Below are 19,950 nucleotides of genomic sequence, written 5' to 3' on the forward strand. Positions count from 1 at the left end.
AAACTGAGTGTATGAGTCTGGCCATTGAAAAGCAATTCTCCACTTGTGCTAATATATGTAAAGTCTTGGCCTCACCAACACATTCTCCATCCTTAAGTTCATAGCCTGAATGGCAGCTGAGTTGCTGGAGGCATGAAAATGACCCAATTGTGTTAATACAGTGTTCCCCTCTCTTACAGGTATGAGCATCTGTTACACATTCATTAATATCTGCAAAAGAAAATGCATTTCAATATATCATGCACCAAATTATTTGTCTTCTTGTTCCTGTACATGGAAAAAAACCTCAACAATCTAATAAAAAATTATCCAAAAAGAAAGATTTACATGGTGCTTTTTCCAGAGTTTCCTGCCACTGTATGACACTTTCATTTCATAGGCAGACAGGCTGTAGATATAGTTTCAGTTTTCAGTGCTGAATTGTGAAATGATCAAGGTCAAAAGATGGAAAGAATTAATTAGATACAGAAGTTAGGAAAGCTTTAATAGCAAACTTTGCATATCATGCACAGAATGACCTATTGCTAAGAAAGCATACGTAATTGTAATTTCATGTTAATTTAAGCATTTTGGAGTTTTTTCTGGGCTATGCCACAACACAAAATATGCTTCTGTCTTGGGAGTAAGAGCCACATGAGGGAGCAGGGAGCACACTGTGCCATCTCTTGAACAGGCATTCTACTTAATAGGAGTTTGGACAAAGGAGACAAGACTCATTCTAACCATTGTCATCATCTGTTGCTGCTGCCTATCACCATTCTGTATTTGAATGTAATGGTGTCAGGCAATATAGCAATTCATTTCAGAACCATATATCCAACGATCTGTGGACACCTGTGGCCTTCACAAAAAGTGACTTACCTACTTCTTCCTCCAGAAACCCAATGTCATACCCATTGTTACTGGGAGTCAGTGGCCCCTCAGGAACAGTATGGGTGTAAAATCGAGGTCTGAAGTGTAGGGAGGAGGAATTAATGGAAATTGCCATTGCCTTAAATGTCACATTATTACAGGAACTGTGTGGTTGGCTTCACCATCTCCAAACAGAAAATCTAAATCACCAGCAGCAGCACTCAAAAATTACATGCGTATCAAAAAGCTGTCAGAGTGTTACATGTATGGTAGAATACACCAGGAGTATAAAACGTATCTCTTCCTTGTTTGACCTTGAACATTCAATTAAAACTAGAATGATATGAAAATATGAAAGCAGAATTCAGAAGCCTCCAATTATTTTCCCTCATCTCCAAGATGTATAAATAGCTCCCTCCTGGTGATAATAGAGAAATCAGGGCAGTTTTACTTGCATGCTGAATTATTTTGATTGACTAAGGAGTTTTGTGGGAGGAAAATTCAATATATTGTATGTGGGAAATGCTGAGGAGTTGCAGAAACAAGCTGAATCCCATAATGAAACAATTTTTTCAATATCTCTATACTTATGTGAAAATTTGAAATATGATGAATGCCAACAAATATTAAACTTGGGACAGTACCACAAATAGATCCAAAAAATTCTCATCTTGCTTATTGTATTACAACACATAACCGCATTAAAGGAGCTGATGATCAGTTTTAAGAACCAAACTACCTTACCAGATATATAAGATACAGTAATATTCACATCCTTATACCAGAGCAGAAATTGTAAGGTTTTAGGGTAGATAAATTGCTTTTCTAACACTCACTACATTTTAGGCTTGCATCCTGTAAACATCTGAATACCTTTAGACAAACAAATTTCAGTTACATCAGTCAAATAGTTTCTGAGTGCTTGCAGGTAAGAGTATGCATCTTGAAATTCTCAACCCAAAAAACAAACACAAAAATCACTGTTATACTTCATTAACATAATTTCTAGAACAGTACACAAATCCAAGATTCTTAGGCATTGGAAAAAACACCCCCTGGAAAAAAGGTGGCGTATACAAACTGACACTGGTTGGAGGAAATCCCGCCTCCTTTCCACCTGCCCCCTAACTCTCAATCACTATACCCACTCATGCATTAATGACATCTCAACTGTCCTTTTATAACTTCCCTATGGCTTCTAGTCAGTCAGAAGAGAGAAGCAGTGGAAAGAAGAAGTGGCCAAACTGGTGGCGAGAATGTTTTTAAAGGACAGCAGAGCCTGCAAATAAATTGATTGGGATAAGATTGATCCTTCTCTCCCACTTGCAAGGCTTTGTAGTTGCAGGCTCAGATGTCCTTTTAAAACTTCCTTCTGCTATTTAGCCATTCATATTGCATCAGGAATCGTTCTTAATCCCAGCTCCAGTTCTGCTTTTGCTTCCTCCCCATGTCCCCCACTCATTATCTCTCTCTCTGTGTCTCTTGTGATTAGCCAGTGTATCTCACAATGTCAGTGTCATGGGGCCTGGCGTAGATTCCTGCAGCAAAAGGTGTTGCGGGGAATTCAACTCTCCTTGAGGTTTTTTTTTTTAATGGATTTTTCTGCAGACCCACAGAATCCTGATTCTGTAGAAAAACCTATTGGGGAGAATGTGCCCTTTGTTTGTGGAAATATATATCTGCAGGCAGAGGGGACTGTTGAGAACTAGATATATAAATGCATAGTCATTGTAAGATTAGATAAAGAAACTGGAGGCATCCAAGACTTTTTTAATGCCAGCAGTTGGTGCTCCCCTGCTGAACCTTTTTCTATGCCCGAAACCTAGTGGTTCATTTGATTAGAGGGAAGATGATGTCCTGTGTTAATCTTGTGAAATTATATTTAAAAACATGTGAACCAGACAACCCAAATTGTTTCCACCATTTAAAAGAGTGTCCCAAAATCCCAAAACCTGCAAAAACAGAGATTTTAATCCTAAATTGTAACTGTCCTACCTGAAAATTAGGTAGCTAAAGGAGGCCTCCTTGAAACCCAGATCCAAAATTATAACTCTCCCCCCCCCCACAAAGCATGCCCTTGCATACAAAATTCCACTACTATTTTTTTTCTTCAAGTAGCAGATGAGTATGGACTTATCCTGTCTACCACAGTGATTTTCTGCAGCCACCTATTGGCTAACATCCTTGTTGTCCCTCACATCCAGTCCATGCTTGTACTTGTCAGTTCAATTCTCATGGGAACTGGAATGTGAATGGTGTAGGCTATGCAGTACATACAGCTGCCCCTCAAGAAACACAGCAAGCTGCCATCTCTTACATGCATGGAAAAAGATAGCTAGTAAAAGTGGACAGAAGTTCAGTACAGTCTAAAGCAATGCATTTGCACAATGCATAATTTGCTAATGGGATTCAATAGGACAAAATGTGGTGACAGACACTAGCCAGAAAAATCCTGTTCTTATACAATACTCATTTTATGTAAAACATCCTATCCATAGACAGTATATCTCCAACTATCAGACTCTAGTGGCAAACAAGAGACAATGGTCACTATTATTGTGCCCAGCTGGTGAGCTTCAGAAAGCATTTGGCTGACCATTGTTGGGAACCAATTTTAGCCTATATGTATCCTGAAACCCAACAAAATCAATATAGCAGGAGTACAATTCTTGTGTTCTTACATACTCAGTTTTCACTTGGAGCCTAATCCTCAGTTTTAAATTGTATTGAGCAGGGACTTAAACTGATTTAAAGTTATGTGACTAATTCCAAGAATTGCTAATAGAATTGCATAAGCAGTGGCCATAAACATTAAGGGAAGCCCCCCGCCCCCGAGACAAATCACCAAGAAGTAGTATTATCTTATTCAAGAGTAGTTAGATTTGAGCCCAGTAGCACCTTAGAGACCAAAAAGGTTTTCAGGGTATAAGCTTTTGTGAGTCAAAGCTTACCTCATCAGACACAAGTAGGAAACTTATTCAAGAGACATTCATTTCTCAAAAGTGTAGCTGAATTCAAAAGAATCACTACAAAATGCAAAAAATTCCAGAGGAATAGCTGTTAATTTCTTGAAGAAAAAAAACAAACAAGTTTTTTTTTTTGGGGGGGGGAGGTTGTGGTACCTTAAAGACTTTCTGTGGCATAAACTTCCTTAGCCAAAGCCTATTTTATTAGAAACATGGCAGTCAACTAATGGAGAGAGGTGTGTGTGTGTGTAGAAAAGGTTGTTTAGAGTTGCCAATCCCCAGTTGGGGATATAAATATTCTGGGAGCATTATTGTATGTTTAAATGTTGTTGTGTCTTTGTCATTAAAATATATGTTTGTACACACTTTGGTGTGATAATAAATATATTTTCGATGTTAACTGTATTGTATTGTTCCAGTCCTCAGTTGGGGGCAGGATAGTGGGAGGCAGCAGAGTAAGAATTATGAAGGAGTTGCCAAGGCAAGTGATAAATGATAGAAAAACATATAAAACAATTATGGGACAATGCAATGAGGTTTAGGTGGATAATACCTGAAGGATTGAGCTTGTAACTTCAGGGGAAAAGAATCACAATTACAAATGCACAGAAACTGCGTAGATTTTATGAAGAACATAAAGAATTTGCACCATGATGGATAACAAATTATTGTCTTGGAATGTAAGTGGACTAAATTCACCACAAAAAAGAAGGGCAATGTTTCATTGGATTAAAAAGCAAAATTGTAATATAGATTGTTTACAAGAAGTGCATGTTAAACAAAAGGATTACAATTTTTTATGGAATAAACAATTGGGGTTAGAATTTTTTTCATTGGTTGAACAGAAGAAAAGGGGAGTGATTTTTTATATTAAACAAGAATTGGAGCCAAAATTAGTATTTAAAGATAAAGATGGAAGATTTGTAGTAGTAGAAATAATAGGCCCTTACTCAGTTCCGCAGGGCCTGTAAGACAACCCTCTTCCGGCTAGCCTTCATGTGACTGGGAAATAACTGTAGCTTATTAGACTCCTGTTAATTATATTGTATAAGATTTGATGTTAAGGTTTTAAGGTTTTTAGGTTTTAAATGTCTGACTTTTTAACTGTTTATATATGTAAATATTAATTTAAACTCTGTTTTATTGTCTGTTGTGAGCCGCCCTGAGCCATTTTTATGGGAAGGGCAAGATACAAGTCATAGAATAAATAAATAAAAATAAATAAATAAATAAAATAATATTAAATGCAAAAAAAAAAAAATTGTTATTGGGACTGTATGCACCAAAGGGTGCAAAGGATGCTTTTTTAAAAGACATTATACAACAATTTGATGAACTGACTTATGGCCAAGTTTTGATAATGGGAGATTTTAATGGAACAATTAAGAACTCTCTGGATAGGTCTTGAGGGTGTTGGAGAAAGAATCTATCTTAACCCAGCTTTGACAGCTCTGCAATGACAGCTGGTGATCTAGCCGGCATGCTAGGTCACAGTGACCTTATCAGCAGGCTGGTTTGAGCCGGCTGAGGACAGGTGAAGGAACCTGCTGAGTCAGCATGACAATGCACTGCCAGGATTGGCTGACTGGACTATAAATGAACTGTGTCTGCAATGCACAGGTCTCTTTCTGAGAATTGAATTGCTGGTGGAGCATTTTGTTCCTGTGATCGATGTATTGGACTGCACTAGAGAGCACGTACTGTATATAATGTAAATACACTACTTTGGCACTAGTTGCAGGTGTCTGGCTGATTTCTTTCCTGGAGCTCAGTGTCGGGCTCATCACACTGCTCACTCTGCTAGTGTCCGCACCGACAGGGTTATGGGCCCAGAGCGGTTCCGCTGCGCGGAGGAGCACCGTGAGAGTTGAGCTGACCGAGAGTTCGGAAGGAGCCAGAGGCGAGGAACGCCGGTTGAAGGACAAAAAAAGCACCAGCTATCTCATTTTGAGAGCCAGAGGGAGGACGGCAGCCAGCTGTGTGGAGGAGTCGGGATCATGGCTCAGCAGCAGCTTGCAGTGGCCGTCGAGAAGCTTAACTCAGCCAACTACGTGGTGTGGAGCCTGAGAATGGAACACTACCTTAAGCGTGAGGGGCAATGGCTGCTTGTAAGTAATCCCCCTGCCGCGTTATCTCCTGCCCAGACTGTGTTAGCCGATAAGGCGCTGGCAAACATCGTGCTAGCAGTAGGAGATGACCAACTAGTATATGTGTGTGGGAAGGACACTCCCAAGGCTGCCTGGGACGCACTCAGTGGGGTTCATGTTAGTACCACTGCTGGCTCCCTTATGGCCTTGACTAGAAAGATGTTCCGCACTTTAATGCCAGCTGGAGGGTGTGTAAGGCAGCACATCAAGAAGCTAACGGACTGCTTCGTTGAGCTTGAGGCCAGGGGCAAAACTGTAGCTCCCGACGACAGAGTTTATATTTTGCTGTCGTCGTTGCCGCCTGAGTTCACTCCCCTGATAACATACCTGGAGACGGTTGATGTGGCGACTCTGACAATGGAGTACGTGTGTGCCCACCTGCTTGATTTCCAAGAGAGGATTGCAGCAGTGAGTTGTCCGGGGGTGTCGGCTGAGGAGCGTGTGGCTATCGGCTCGTCTGGGAAGGCGTCCAAGAGCGAGCCGGCTTCTGCTGCTGGCAGGCAACCAAAGGCTAAAGAGGAGCCGACTGCACTGGCTGTCCGACGTTGCTATGGTTGTGGATCGTCCTTGCACCTGCTCCGAGTGTGCCCAGAGAAGGGGAAGCGGCATGGACGGAGGCAGCGAGGGCAGAGGACCACCAGCCGATGTGAGGAAGAAGCCCGGCTGGTCACGTCTGCAGGAGAGAGCACAGGGTCTGCCTGGATTTTAGACTCTGGTGCAACGAGCCATCTCTGCTGCGACAGGGAGCTGTTGAGTAATGTTGACATTCCTGAGCACAGTCATGTCAGATTAGCTGACGGGACCTCCGCAGCTGTTATATGCTCAGGCAGTATTGAATTTCCTGTGTTAAATTGCACTTTGCAGCATGTTCTGTGTGTACCCACATTAAGGTCGAACTTGCTAAGTGTGAGCATGTTAATTGACCAAGGTTACCAGGTGAAGTTTGAAAAAGCCTGTTGTAAAATCCTAGGAGGTGGGGGGAAGCTGCTTGCAACTGGGAAAAGAGAGGGAAGTATATATGTGGTTCAGAGTCGTTGTGCCCAGGTGGCACAGGTGTCAAATGTGCCAGTGCACAATCAGTGTATACATCTGCTCCACAGGAGACTCGGGCACTGTGGGTTTAGAGCATTAAAAAAGACCCTGCAGTTGGTGCCAAGTCTGAAAGTGAAGCCCTGTAAGTGTTATCTAGACTGCCAAGTCTGCAAAAAAGACCAAGAGCAGGGCTTGTGCTGTTGCTAAGCAAAGCAAAAGAGAGAGCAAGCGTGCCCTAGAACTCATTCATTTAGATGTTATAGGCCCATTGCCAAAAAGTCTGTCGGGGAGGAGATACTGCTTAGTGGCCACCGACAACCACACAAGGTACTCTTGGGTGTTTACTATGGTGCATAAATCCGAGGTGTACAAGGCATTTACAAAATGGGTCAAAGCGGTGGAGAGGGAGTTGGATATGCGTGTCAAAGCTATTCAGACCCACCGCGGGGGTGAATTCTTGTCTAATGAGTTTAAACGTTGGCTGGCGAGCAAGGGCATTGCTCACCATTTAGTGAACCCAGCCACACCCCAAGAAAATGGGCATGGAGCTGTACTGCAAAATGTGATGTACTGTATGTTAGAAGATGCAAAGCTGCCAATTGCTTATTGGGCCGAAGCCATGCATTCAGCAGTTTTTGTGTATAATCGCATTTGGTCCAAAGCTGTGAATGACTTGCCTTACAGAAGGCTGTACAATAAGTGTCCAGACTTAAGGTATCTGAGAGTCTTTGGGACAAAAGCCTGGGTTGGCATCCCCTCCGAGGACAGGAGGGAGGGGGATGGCCGGGCAGAGAGCCTAACTTTTCTGGGCTACAAGCCAGAAGCCAGGTGTTATCGCTTTTGCGATAAGGAAGCGAAGATAACGCTCAGTAAGACTGCCCAGTTTAATGAAAGTGCCAGCTGGCTGCAGTTACATTCTACTGTGAAAGAACTTGTACTGCTGCCAAGCACTGATAACGGTGCTGGAGTCCTGCCAAAGGTAATTAAGCAAGAACAGCAATCTCCCGACTGGGAACTGGTAAGCAGACAAGCAGAGGAAGGTGAGCTCAAAGTTGGCACAATGCCTCAGGTGCAAAGTCAGGAGGTGGAACTTGAAAGTCAGGAGGTGCAACCTCTGAGTCAACAGGAGGAACCAGGCCAGGAGGTGGCAACAGATCAGCTCGAAGGAGACGAGCCCGGTCCGAGCACAGGGCCACGAGTATCTGCTAGGGCCACAAAGGGTATACCTCCTGCCAGGTACAAGGTGCCTTATGTTACACTGACAGTTAAACCAGACCCACCAGGGTTCCAGGAAACGCTCAGGAAAAAGGCTGAGGCGTGGAAGGTCTGGGTGGCAGAGTGCGAGGCATGGAATAGGGAGGCTGAAGCCAAATGCCAGAGGGAACTGGCTGACCAGGACAGTGACAATGAGTTCCTGGATTGGAAATTGTAAATCTGTAAATATGTAAGGTATGCAATGTTGCTGTCTGTGAACCAATGTGAAGGCATGTGTGTATAACAATGCAGAACATTGTGAGTGATGTACAGTTACCAGGTATGAATGTAAACTGTATCCAATGTTAATATTCACTGTGGTTGGGTGCACTGGGTTCGATAGATTAGGATGTGTGTTGGAGAAAGAATCAAGATAGACCCAGCTTTGACAGCTCTGCAATGACAGCTGGTGATCTAGCCGGCATGCTAGGTCACAGTGACCTTATCAGCAGGCTGGTTTGAGCCGGCTGAGGACAGGTGAAGGAACCTGCTGAGTCAGCATGACAATGCACTGCCAGGATTGGCTGACTGGACTATAAATGAACTGTGTCTGCAATGCACAGGTCTCTTTCTGAGAATTGAATTGCTGGCGGAGCGTTTTGTTCCTGTGATCGATGTATTGGACTGCACTAGAGAGCACGTACTGTATATAATGTAAATACACTACTTTGGCACTAGTTGCAGGTGTGTGGCTGATTTCTTTCCTGGAGCTCAGTGTCGGGCTCATCACACCGCTCACTCTGCTAGCGTCCGCACCGACAGAGGGGGGGGGGATAATAACAAAGAAGAAAAATTGCCAAAGTCTTTTTTTGAATTGGTTAAACAAGAAAATTTGGAGGACATATGGAGGAAATTTAACCCTGAAGTGTGGGACAATACATTTTTTTCAGCAAGACATAAAACTTTTTCTAGAATTGACATGTTGTGGGGCACTAAAGATTTAGGTCTTATAACAAGGAAACTAGAGATTTTACCTAACATTGGGGCTGACCATAACCCAATAATGTGGATTACAAAATTGTCTAAGAAGTTGAGAAGATGGAGTTTGAATGAAGATTTACTACAGAATAAAGAAATAGTGACATATCAAAGATTTCACGGCTGGTAACATCATTAGGGTTTGTAGAATCTTTTGGGATCAAGTGCCGTGTTCTACTGGAGAAAGTTTTCCTTCCAGACGTTTCGTTCTCAGCTGCAGAGACATACAAAATAGTGACATACCTAGAAAATGAAACTAAAACTTTCTTTCAAATGAATGATAAAGAGGATATAGAATTTCAGATGGTCTGGGATGCCTATAAAGCAGTAATGAGAGGAATACTGATTACCTTGAATAATAAAGATAAGAGAGCAAAAGAAAAACAGTTGTTGGACATTCAAAATGAAATAAAGAAAAAAGAAGGGGAGTTGAGAAAAAGGCCAGGGAAAAAGAAAATTATAAGAGAAATTACAATATTACAAACGCAAATGAGACATTTATTAAATAAAGAATTGGAATGGAATTTGAAAAGACTGAGGGAGCAAATAAACCTGGAAAGTATTTGGCTTGGCAACTGAAGAAAAAGAGAGAAAATAAAATTATTAATAAAATTGTGGTAGATGGAAGAGAGGCGGTTAGCCAAGAGGGAATAAAAAGAGAATTTTTAAGTATTATGCCAAGTTGTTTAAAGGTGTCAAAATAAAGAAAGAAAAGATGGATGAGTATCTACAAAAGATATTAATAAAACCCTTAACAGAAAATATGCGAAAAGTTTTGAATGCTCCAATTGAAAAAAATAGAAATTGAAGCTGCAATTAATGCAACGAAAATTGGAAAGGCACCTGGGCCAGATGGATATACAGCTAAATATTTTAAAACCTTTAAAGATGAGTTAACACCGAAATTGCAGAAGTTGATGAACATGATAAGAATAAAAGGGAAAATACCAAACACATGGAAGGAAGCTGTTATTTTGTTGATACCAAAGGAAGATAGAGATGTCACGAATGTAAAAAATTATAGACCAATTTCGCTATTAAATAATGACTATAAAATATATACAAGAATCTTGGCAGAACGGCTTAAACAACATTTCATAAATTTTATAAAGGAAGATCTTCCCAAAAGGCAAATAAGAGACAATATCAGAACTGTTGTAAATATTGTAGAATATTATGAAAGACATCCAGAAAAGGAAGTAGCATTATTCTTTGCGGATGCAGAGAAAGCATTTGACAATTTAAACTGGGACTTTATGCTTGCAGTAATGGAGAAAATGGAGTTGAGAGAAAGCTTTATAAGAATGATAAAAGCAATATATACTGAACAAGGCTATGTATAAACGCAAACCTTACAGAAGATATGATAATTAGCAAAGGTACAAGACAAGGTTGTCCGCTTTCCCCATGGTTGTTTATAATGACTCTTGAAATATTACTGATGTAGATCCAAGAAGATAAAGAAATAAAAGGGTTAAAAATAAAAGGATTTACTTACAAATATAGAGCATTTGCAGATGATATAATGTTTATAAATGAAAACCCCATACAAGTCACACCTTTGTTGTTAACCAAAATACAAGAATATGGGGAGTTGGTGGGACTTTGTATTAATAAAGAAAAATCAAAATTTCTATGTAAAAATATGCAAATAAATAAGCAACAAATATTACAGAGACTAACGGGCTGTGAAGTCACCTCCAAGGTAAAATATTTGGGTTTGGAGATAACAATGAAGAATATTGATCTATTTAAAATAATTATGAGAAGCTATGGCGTAAAATGGATGAAGATATGTTAAAATGGAACAAACTTAATTTGTCATTGCTGGGTAGAATAGCTGCAATTAAAATGAATATTCTACCAAGAATAATGTATTTGTTTCAAACTATTCCCATTGTGATAGAAAGTAAACTATTTGATAAATGGCGAAGAAAAATCTCAGAATTTGTGTGGGCTGGGAAGAAACCAAGGATCAAAATGAAAATGTTGACAGATGCAAAAGAGAGAGGTGGATTTCAACTACCAAATTTAAAATTATATCAGGAAGCAGTTTGTTTAGTGTGGATAAAAGAATGGATAACGCTGTTAAACAAAAAACTCTTAGTGCTGGAAGGTCACAGAAATAATTTTGGTTGGCACGCGTATTTATATTTTGGAAAAAAGAAGATGGATGGTTTTTCTCTCTCACCATTATATAAGAAATAATTTGCTAAATACATGGATGAAATACAAGAAATATGAGGATGAGAGAAAACCGTTATGGATAGTGCCAGCTGAAGTAATAAAAATAAAGGCTGAGATAGGTGAAGAAAAGTGGTTGTCATATAATCAATTATTAAAAATACAAAGTGGCTCAGTTGGGGGCAGGGACAGGGAGGCCCTCCCTCTGCTTCAGGGTTATCAGAAAGTAGGGGGAGGAATGTTCGCTGAACACTCCATTATACCCTATGGAGACTGGTTCCCCATAGGGTATAATGGAGAATTGAGTCTTGGGTACCTGGAGCTCAGGGGGGTGGTTTAGGTAGAGACACCAGATGTTCAACTTATCATCTGGTGCCTCTCTTCAAACCCCCTCCCCCCATGTTTCAAATAGATTGGGCAATGGGATCCAGTTCTATGAGCCCAAACAGAAGGTGCCCCTATCCATTATTTTCAGTGGAAGGAAGGCATTTAAAAGGAGTGCAGTCCCCTTAAATGTGATGGCCAGAACTCCCTTCAGAGTTCAGTTGTGCTTGTCACAACCTTGCTGTTAGCCCCACCCCCAAAGTCCCCAGATATTTCCTGAGTTGGACCTAGCAACTCTAATAGGATATCATATGGCGAGCTGCTTTCAGTCCTGCCTCCCATCAGCATCACATGTAAATTTCACATTCTGCAGGACAGTTTTGTGTAACAAAACAATGCTACTACAGCTGATGGCAGTGGTTTTGGGGGATCAGTTGCACTAACCAATGCTGCGACATTAGCATGGCATCTGAGGACAACTCGTAACTCTGCAAATTGTGTTGACTCAGTAATCATTCAGGCTTAGCTAGAGCAAAACATAGCTTATGTGGCAGCTCCTAAAATTCAGAATTCAATGCATGTTATGAATATTGAAAAGAAGATGCAAGTAACACACCCTTTGTCTTTGAGGTATTTCTTTTAAAACTGAAAAATTTCACAGTGACATCAGAATTTATATCTTGTGTTTCCTTGGCTTCATAAATGAGGAAAAGCTCGTGGCTATTTCCATATAAAATGCTTTTCTTTGTTATTAAATCCTGCAATAAACATTTGTATTCATTCCTAAAGAAGGTCAGAATAGACAGCTTTAAAATATTGCATGTTCTCTCACTTTAAATTACTTCCATACAATTTTCATTGACTCTGCATCTGTTTCACTTGAAACTATTTGTTGAGATTCTTTTTGGCATTCCTTTCTACAGTCATCTATTACAAAGTCATTATTTCCAGTGGAAGGAAGGCATTTAAAAGGAGTGCAGTCCCCTTAAATGTGATGGCCAGAACTCCCTTCAGAGTCATTTGTCATTTTGCAAAAAAAAACCCCAAAATGGCATTTTGGGGGCCTCTCCCTCAAACTCTCCTCTGGCCAGAGCCACTTTCCCCACAGCAATTATAGTGGAGGAAGTGGCTAATTGGGCTTTCCCCATCATTGTTGGCAATGGGCCTTTTGGGAGGCCCAAAGACAGGGATCCCTGGCCCAATCTTTTTGGGACTTGGGGGTTTTGTAGGGGACAGTCCCCTGTGGGTTCCCTGCAGTTTTTGGGGCTCTCCCTCAAACCCCCTGCCCCCAGTAGCCTCTAATTATGCCCTATGTTGCCATTGATTTCAATGGCCCATAGGGTATAATGGTGGGATAGGGGCACCCAAAGAGGGTCCCCTATTCCAATCTGGAATGGGATCCCCTGGCCCAATCTTTTTGGGACTTGGGGGGTTTGTAGGGGAGAGTCCCCTGCAGGTTCCCTGCAAATTTGGGGGCTCTCCCTCAAACCCCCTCCCCTCCAGGCGGCTTCAAATATACCCTATTTGCCATCAATTTCAATGGCCCATAGGGTATAATAGGGCCGTATATTCAGAAATAGCCGCACATCCACTGTATATGCGGCTATTCCGACTATGGAATTCAGAAAAAGACGGGATTCCGTATTTTTCCCCCGTATACTTCCGAATCCGTGTACTTCCGAATTTTTTATTTTTTTTTTGGCACATCCCTACCAGGCATGTCTCTTCATCTTCAAATATGGAAGTAATGTAGATACTTTCACTTTATCTTCTAAGCCATTTGGTAGATTTAAAAAAAAAAACACTTTTCACAGGAAAAGGATACCACAAGCAACTTTACCAGCTCTTTTTCAGTTGAAGTCTGGGTGAACCTGACAGACATGAGCCAATGGGCTGGTTTCTTTTATTGGCATGGTAGGCAAGTTGCAAGAGACAAACAAACACAAATGGGTTCTTATCTTTGGCAAACATTAAGCTTTCAGGAGTAAAAATAGCATAGTACTTATCCAAGGAATGACTCAAAAGAAGTGCCTGTGTGCTATGCTGTAAAGAAACTGTGACATCTTTGGCATGCCTCACTGTCAGGAATTCTGGAAGTATGGTTGCAAAAACACCTGGAATTTTAATCTTTTTATGATTTGACTCAAGATCTTCCAAATATTTTTCTTAACTTATCCATGGTGCAAGCAGGTTACTGTATTTGTGCATATTGATGTTAAAAATTTTAAACACTAGAAATATGATTTGCAGACAGGAAGTCCTTTACATTTATTCCCAAATACTTAAAGATGAAGCACAAAAGCAATTCACAAAGCCAAAGATTCATTTATGGTTGAATCAAGGAACTGATATAGCAGCTTAATAAATTAAAACTGCAATATATTTGTGGTTTTTCCTTGTAGTTAAAAAATAGTCAAGAAAATGTTCACAATGGCAAATGTAATCTATGTACCATACATACAGCAGAGGACAGGAAACTCATGCAAAATGTATGTGTCCAAATTCACTATGGTAATATATCTCTGTGCTGCAGAAAATACGATTCTAAACTGATCTAGACAGCAGAGATGGATTTTGCCACAATCCATCCTTTTTTGAATTTGCACATTTTTTAAAAAATTCAGAGATTGTGACTTCTGGAGTAAATGTTGTTATTGGGACTATATGCCCCAAATGAGGCAAAGGATGTTTTTTTCAAAGGTATTATGCAACAACTAGATCAAGTGACATATGATCAGATAATGTTAATGGGAGATTTTAATGGAACTATCAAGAATTCTTTGGATAGATTTGGGAGAAAAAACAAAGATGGCAAACTGCCAAAGTCATTCTTTGAACTAACAAAACAAGAAAGTTTGGAAGATGTATAGAGGAAGTTCAATCCTAATACACGTGACTATACTTTCTTTTCAGCGAGGCATAACTCCTTCTCAAGAATTGACATGTTATGGTCTACTAAAGATCTGGGACTTATTACAAACAGAATAGAGATTCTTCCAAAAGTAGGTGCAGACCATAATCCATTAATGTGGCTGGCAAAAGACAGGAAAAAGGTGAGAAGATGGAGGATAAATGAAGATTTATTGCAAAAATTGGAAGTAGTGACATCTCTTGAAAAATAAACCAAAGCTTTCTTTCAAATAAATGAAAACCAGGACGTTCAATTTCAAACCATGTGGGACGCATACAAAGCTGTAATGAGAGGAATACTAATTACATTGAACAATAACAATAGAAGAGACAAAGAGAAAAAAATACTGGACTTACAAAAAAAAGTAAAAAAGAAAAAGAATTGAAAAAAAAGACCGGAGAAAAAGAAAATTTTGCGGGAGATTACAATATTACAAAGTCAAATGAGGTATCTATTGAATAAGGAGGTGGAATGGAACCTAAAAAGACTGCAGCAGAAATCCTTTGAGGATGCTAACAAACCTGGGAAATATTTGGCGTGGCAAATGAAGAACAAAAGTGAAAATAAATTATATTGGAAGGAAAAGACATTGTGGATCAAGCTGGAATTAAAAGGGAATTTTACAAATATTATGCTAAATTATTTAAAAGTCAGTGAGTGGATAAAGAGAAAATAGCATATTTGCAGAGAACAAAAGCAAAAACCTTAACAGAAAACATGGGAAAAAAATTTAATGAACCAATTGAAAAAGTAGGAGTTGAAGCAGCAATTATTTCAATGAAATTAGGTAAAGCACCGGGTCCTGACAGTTTTTCAGCAGAATTTTATAAAGTCCTGGCAGATACATTAGCACCAAAACGTCAAAAATTGATGAATAATATCAGAAAAGATGGGAAAGTGCCAAACACATAGAAGGAAGCTGTTATTTCATTGATACCAAAAGAAGATAGAGATGCCACAAATGTAAAAAATTATAGACCGATTTCACTACTTAAGAATGACTATAAAATATTTGCAAGAATACTAGCAGAGCGACTCAAACAGCATTTGAATACTTTTATTCAAGAGGGGCAAGCAGGCTTTCTCCCCAGGAGACAAATAAGAGATAATATTAGAACAGTTATAGACATTGTGGAATATTACGAAAAGCATCCAGAAAAAGAGGTAGCATTATTCTTTGCTGATGCAGAGAAAGCTTTTGATAATCTGAATTAGGATTTTATGTTTGCGGTGATGGAGAAATTAAAATTGGGAGATGATTTTATAAGAATGGTCAAGGCAATTTATACAGAACAACAACCCAAACGTTGCGTGAATGCAGATTTGACAGAACAAATGACAATTAGCAAAGGAACAAGACAAGGTTGCCCTCTATCTCCATTGCTATTCATAATGACTTTAGAGATTTTGTTGATGCAAATTAAGGAAGATAATGAAATAGAAGAACTGAAACTGAAAGGTTTTTCTTACAAATACAGGGTATTTGCAGATGATGTGATGTTTATTAATGAAAACCCATTACAAATGACACCCTTGTTGTTAAACAAAATTCAAGAGTATGGAGAACTGGCAGATTTCTATATAAATAAAGAAAAATCAAGCGTATGGAGAACTGGCGGGTTTCTATATAAATAAGGAAAAACAAAAAAGTAAGAATCTGTCATTGAGTAAACAGAAAAAAATTACAAAGCTTAACTGGATGTGAAGTTACCTCAAAGGTAAAGTACCTCGGTGTAGAAATTACGATGAGAAATATTGACCTGTATAAGATCAATTATGAGAAGCTTTGACGTAAAATTGAAGATATGTTACAATGGAATAAATTGAATTTGTCTATGCTGGGTAGGATCTCTGCAATTAAAATAAATGTTCTACCAAGGATTATGTTTCTTTTTCAAACAATTCCAATAGTGAAAGATAATAAACAATTTAATTTTTGGCAAAAGAAGATTTCAGAATTTGGACGGTCTTTTCTCTCACCATTATATAAGGAGCAGCTTACTAAATGTGTGGATAAAGTACAAGAAATATGGCGATGAGAGAAGACCTTTGTGGATAGTGCCGGCTGAAGTGATAAAGTTAACAGCCAAAACAGTTAAGGAAAAACAACTATCATACAACCAACTACTAAAAATACAAAGTGGGAAAATAGAAATGAAAACTGCAGAAGAATTGAATTATAAATATGATTGGTTTCAAATGCAACAAATAAAAAGCTTGATGGAGAATGATATCAAAGCTGAAGGAATAAGGAAAGAGCAAACAGAAATGGAAAGAATTCTGCTTGGAGATAATGAGAAATTAATTTCAAAAGTGTACAAATTACTTTTACAATGGACTACAGAAGATGAAGTAGTGAAATCTCAAATGATGAAATGGGCAATTAATGTAAATAAAGAAATAAAGATGGAATCTTGGGAATATCTGTGGAAAAACTCTATGAAACTCGCAACATGTCATAGTATTAAAGAGAACTGTTTTAAGATGATGTATAGATGGTATATGACTCCAAAAAAATTAGCAAAGATGAACAATAAGATGCCAGATAGGTGTTGGAAATGTAAAAAGCATGAAGGTTCTTTCTACCATATGTGGTGGACTTGTGAAAGAGCTAAAATGTTTTGGCAGATGATTCAACAAGAGATATCTAAGATCCTAGGATATGAATTTAACAAAGAAGCAGAGACTTTTCTGCTGGGATTACAAATGGAAAAATTTCCAAAAGAAGATAGAACTTTAATATGGTACTTGCTCTCAGCTGCTAGGACATTGTATGCGCAGTTGTGGAAGCAAGAAAAAATACCAGAAAAATGGGACTGGACTATAAAAGTTATGTCATGGAGTGAAATGGACAAGCTAACAAGAAAACTAAGAGACTGCGATTTAGAACTTTTTAATCGGGAGTGGAAGAAATTCAGAAGATATGTAGAAAAAGAGTGGAAAATAAAAGGACATTGGACAATTTTTGAAGATTAAGACCTTTAAGACAAGAATATAACTTTTGAAGGGGGGATCTTTTTCTTAATCAATTTTTGTTTTTTCTTGATAGTTAAAGGTACCTTTAATATCTGTTTTTTTTAAAAAAAAATAACACTGGCGGGGGTCAACTATTGGGGGGAGGGGTGGGAGAAAAGTAAGATGTGGGGTAGAATGATGTTTTGTTTTGTTTTATTTTATCTTAAGCTTTTTTATAAGTTGTAGATATAGTTCTACTACCATATGTTACTAATAAAAATTGTTTATACCCAGGAAGAAGATTTCAGAATTTGTATGGGCGGGGAAAAAACCAAGAATTAAAATGAAAATTCTGACGGATGCGAAAGAAAGGGGTGGTTTCCAATTGCCTGACTTTAAGTTATATCATGATGCAGTTTGTTTGGTATGGATCAAGGATTGGATAACTTTGCTTAATAGAAAATTATTGGTATTAGAAGGCCATGGAAATATTTTTGGTTGGCATGCCTATATGTATTATGGAAAAGAGAAGATGGATGGATTTTTTTCACATCATTACATAAGAAGGAACTTGTTAAATACTTGGAAAAAATATAACAAATATGGTGATGAGAGGAAACCACTATGGATTGTGCCAACAGAAGTGATAAAGTTGTCTTCAGATCCACAGGAAGATAAATGGCTATCATATAAACAACTGCTAAAAATACAGGGAGGCAAGGTGGAACTAAAACCGGTGGAAGAACTGCAGGATAAATTTAATTGGTACCAACTGCAACAAATTAAAAGCTTGGTGGAGCATGATATTAGAAACACAGGAATAAGACAAGATCAAACAGAAATAGAAAAAAATGCTGTTGGGCGATGACGAAAAAATGATTTCAAGGATTTACAAGCTTTTATTGAAATGGTCTAGAAAAGATGAAGTAGTGAAATCTCAAATGATAAAATGGGCAATTAATATGAATAAAGAAATAAAAATGGAGACATGGGAACATCTATGGAAGAACTCTATGAAAATATCGATGTGTTATAATATAAAAGAGAACTGTTTGAAAATGCTGTACAGGTGGTATATGACACCTAAGAAATTAGCAAAAATGAACAATCAAATATCAGACAGGTGTTGGAAGTGTAAAAAGCATGAAGATTCTTTCTATCATATGTGGTGGACTTGTGAAAAAGCGAAACAATTTTGGCAATTGATCCAGCAAGAGATTTCAAAAACCTTGGGTTATAATATTAAGAGAGCACCAGAGGTTTTTCTAGTGGGATTACAAATGGAAAGTTTTCCGAAGCGAGATAGGACTATGGTGTGGTATTTGCTTTCAGCTGTGAGGATATTATATGTGCAAATGTGGAAGCAAGATAAAATACCAGAGATATGGGACTGGATCTTAAAAGTACTACACTGGAGTGAAATGGACAAACTCACTAGAATCTTAAAAGACTGTAATTTAGAAAAATTTAAAGATGACTGGGAGAAATTTAAAAAATATGTTGAAAAACAATGGAAAGTGAAGAGACACTTAGTGATTTTTGACAACATTAACTGAATTTTTAATGTGAAGATAAGGCTGTAAAGATTGGTTTGTGATTTAATATGTAATTTAGCAGAGGGCTAGATTAAGAGACAAATAGAGGGTTAATTATAATAATAATCATTGTATAGGTTTGGTTTCTCTCATGCTAAGGTGACTGTAACTTTTAGTGAAGATTCTATAATTGTGAAATTTACCTTTATTTTCTTTTTTGTAATTATTTTAAACACTGGCAGAGGTCATGAAACAGAGGAGGTGGGGGGAGGAGGAAATTTTGTAGCGTATTGGTAGTGTATTGGTTAATATCTTTAAGTATATGTTTGATGAATATTTTTTCAATATATTGCAAAAATAATAAAATTGGTTTACATAAAAAATATCCAGAGATTGTGCTGTGTATTAATAATAAAACTTTTCATCAGCCTCAATAGTAATTAAATAATGGTCTTGGACCTACTAATGTATCATAGAAGATTTTCATCACTAACAAATTGGTATAAGGGCCAAGAATATGGCCCAGTTGTCCCTTTCTTCAGTACTATGAAGAACTACAGTACTACATGTCACTGGATGCTACCATAGGCCATATAGTTCCATGGGTACAGCATATTTTGATGAGGTTGAAAGTAGGGTGGCCAGACCGTCCCGGGCGCCCGGGAATGTCCCGGTTCTGGCCCCCTATTCCCGCCTCCCAGGCTGGCTATACCGGGACCATTTAGAGGTCCCGGTTTAGCCAGCCCCGGAGGCGGTGGGCTGCGGGCGCCGGCGGGGAAGGCGGCGAGTGAGGGAGGGAGCTGGCGGTGGGA

The 19,950-nt window shown here is 38.7% G+C and overlaps 1 protein-coding gene across 4 annotated transcripts in view; it reads right to left on the reverse strand.

The window, feature by feature from the left end:
• Nucleotides 1-19,950, reverse strand: part of FBLN2 (fibulin 2) — a 317,538-nt gene that overhangs the window by 40,730 nt on the left and 256,858 nt on the right. For all 4 annotated transcript variants that reach the window (XM_060239829.1, XM_060239832.1, XM_060239828.1 and 1 more), the window contains one exon: nucleotides 76-210. In XM_060239829.1, coding sequence (XP_060095812.1) covers nucleotides 76-210 — 135 coding nt within the window. The remainder of the gene's footprint in view (nucleotides 1-75; nucleotides 211-19,950) is intronic.

The sequence above is a fragment of the Heteronotia binoei genome, chromosome 5, assembly GCF_032191835.1.
Source record: "Heteronotia binoei isolate CCM8104 ecotype False Entrance Well chromosome 5, APGP_CSIRO_Hbin_v1, whole genome shotgun sequence".
NCBI lineage: Eukaryota > Metazoa > Chordata > Lepidosauria > Squamata > Gekkonidae > Heteronotia > Heteronotia binoei.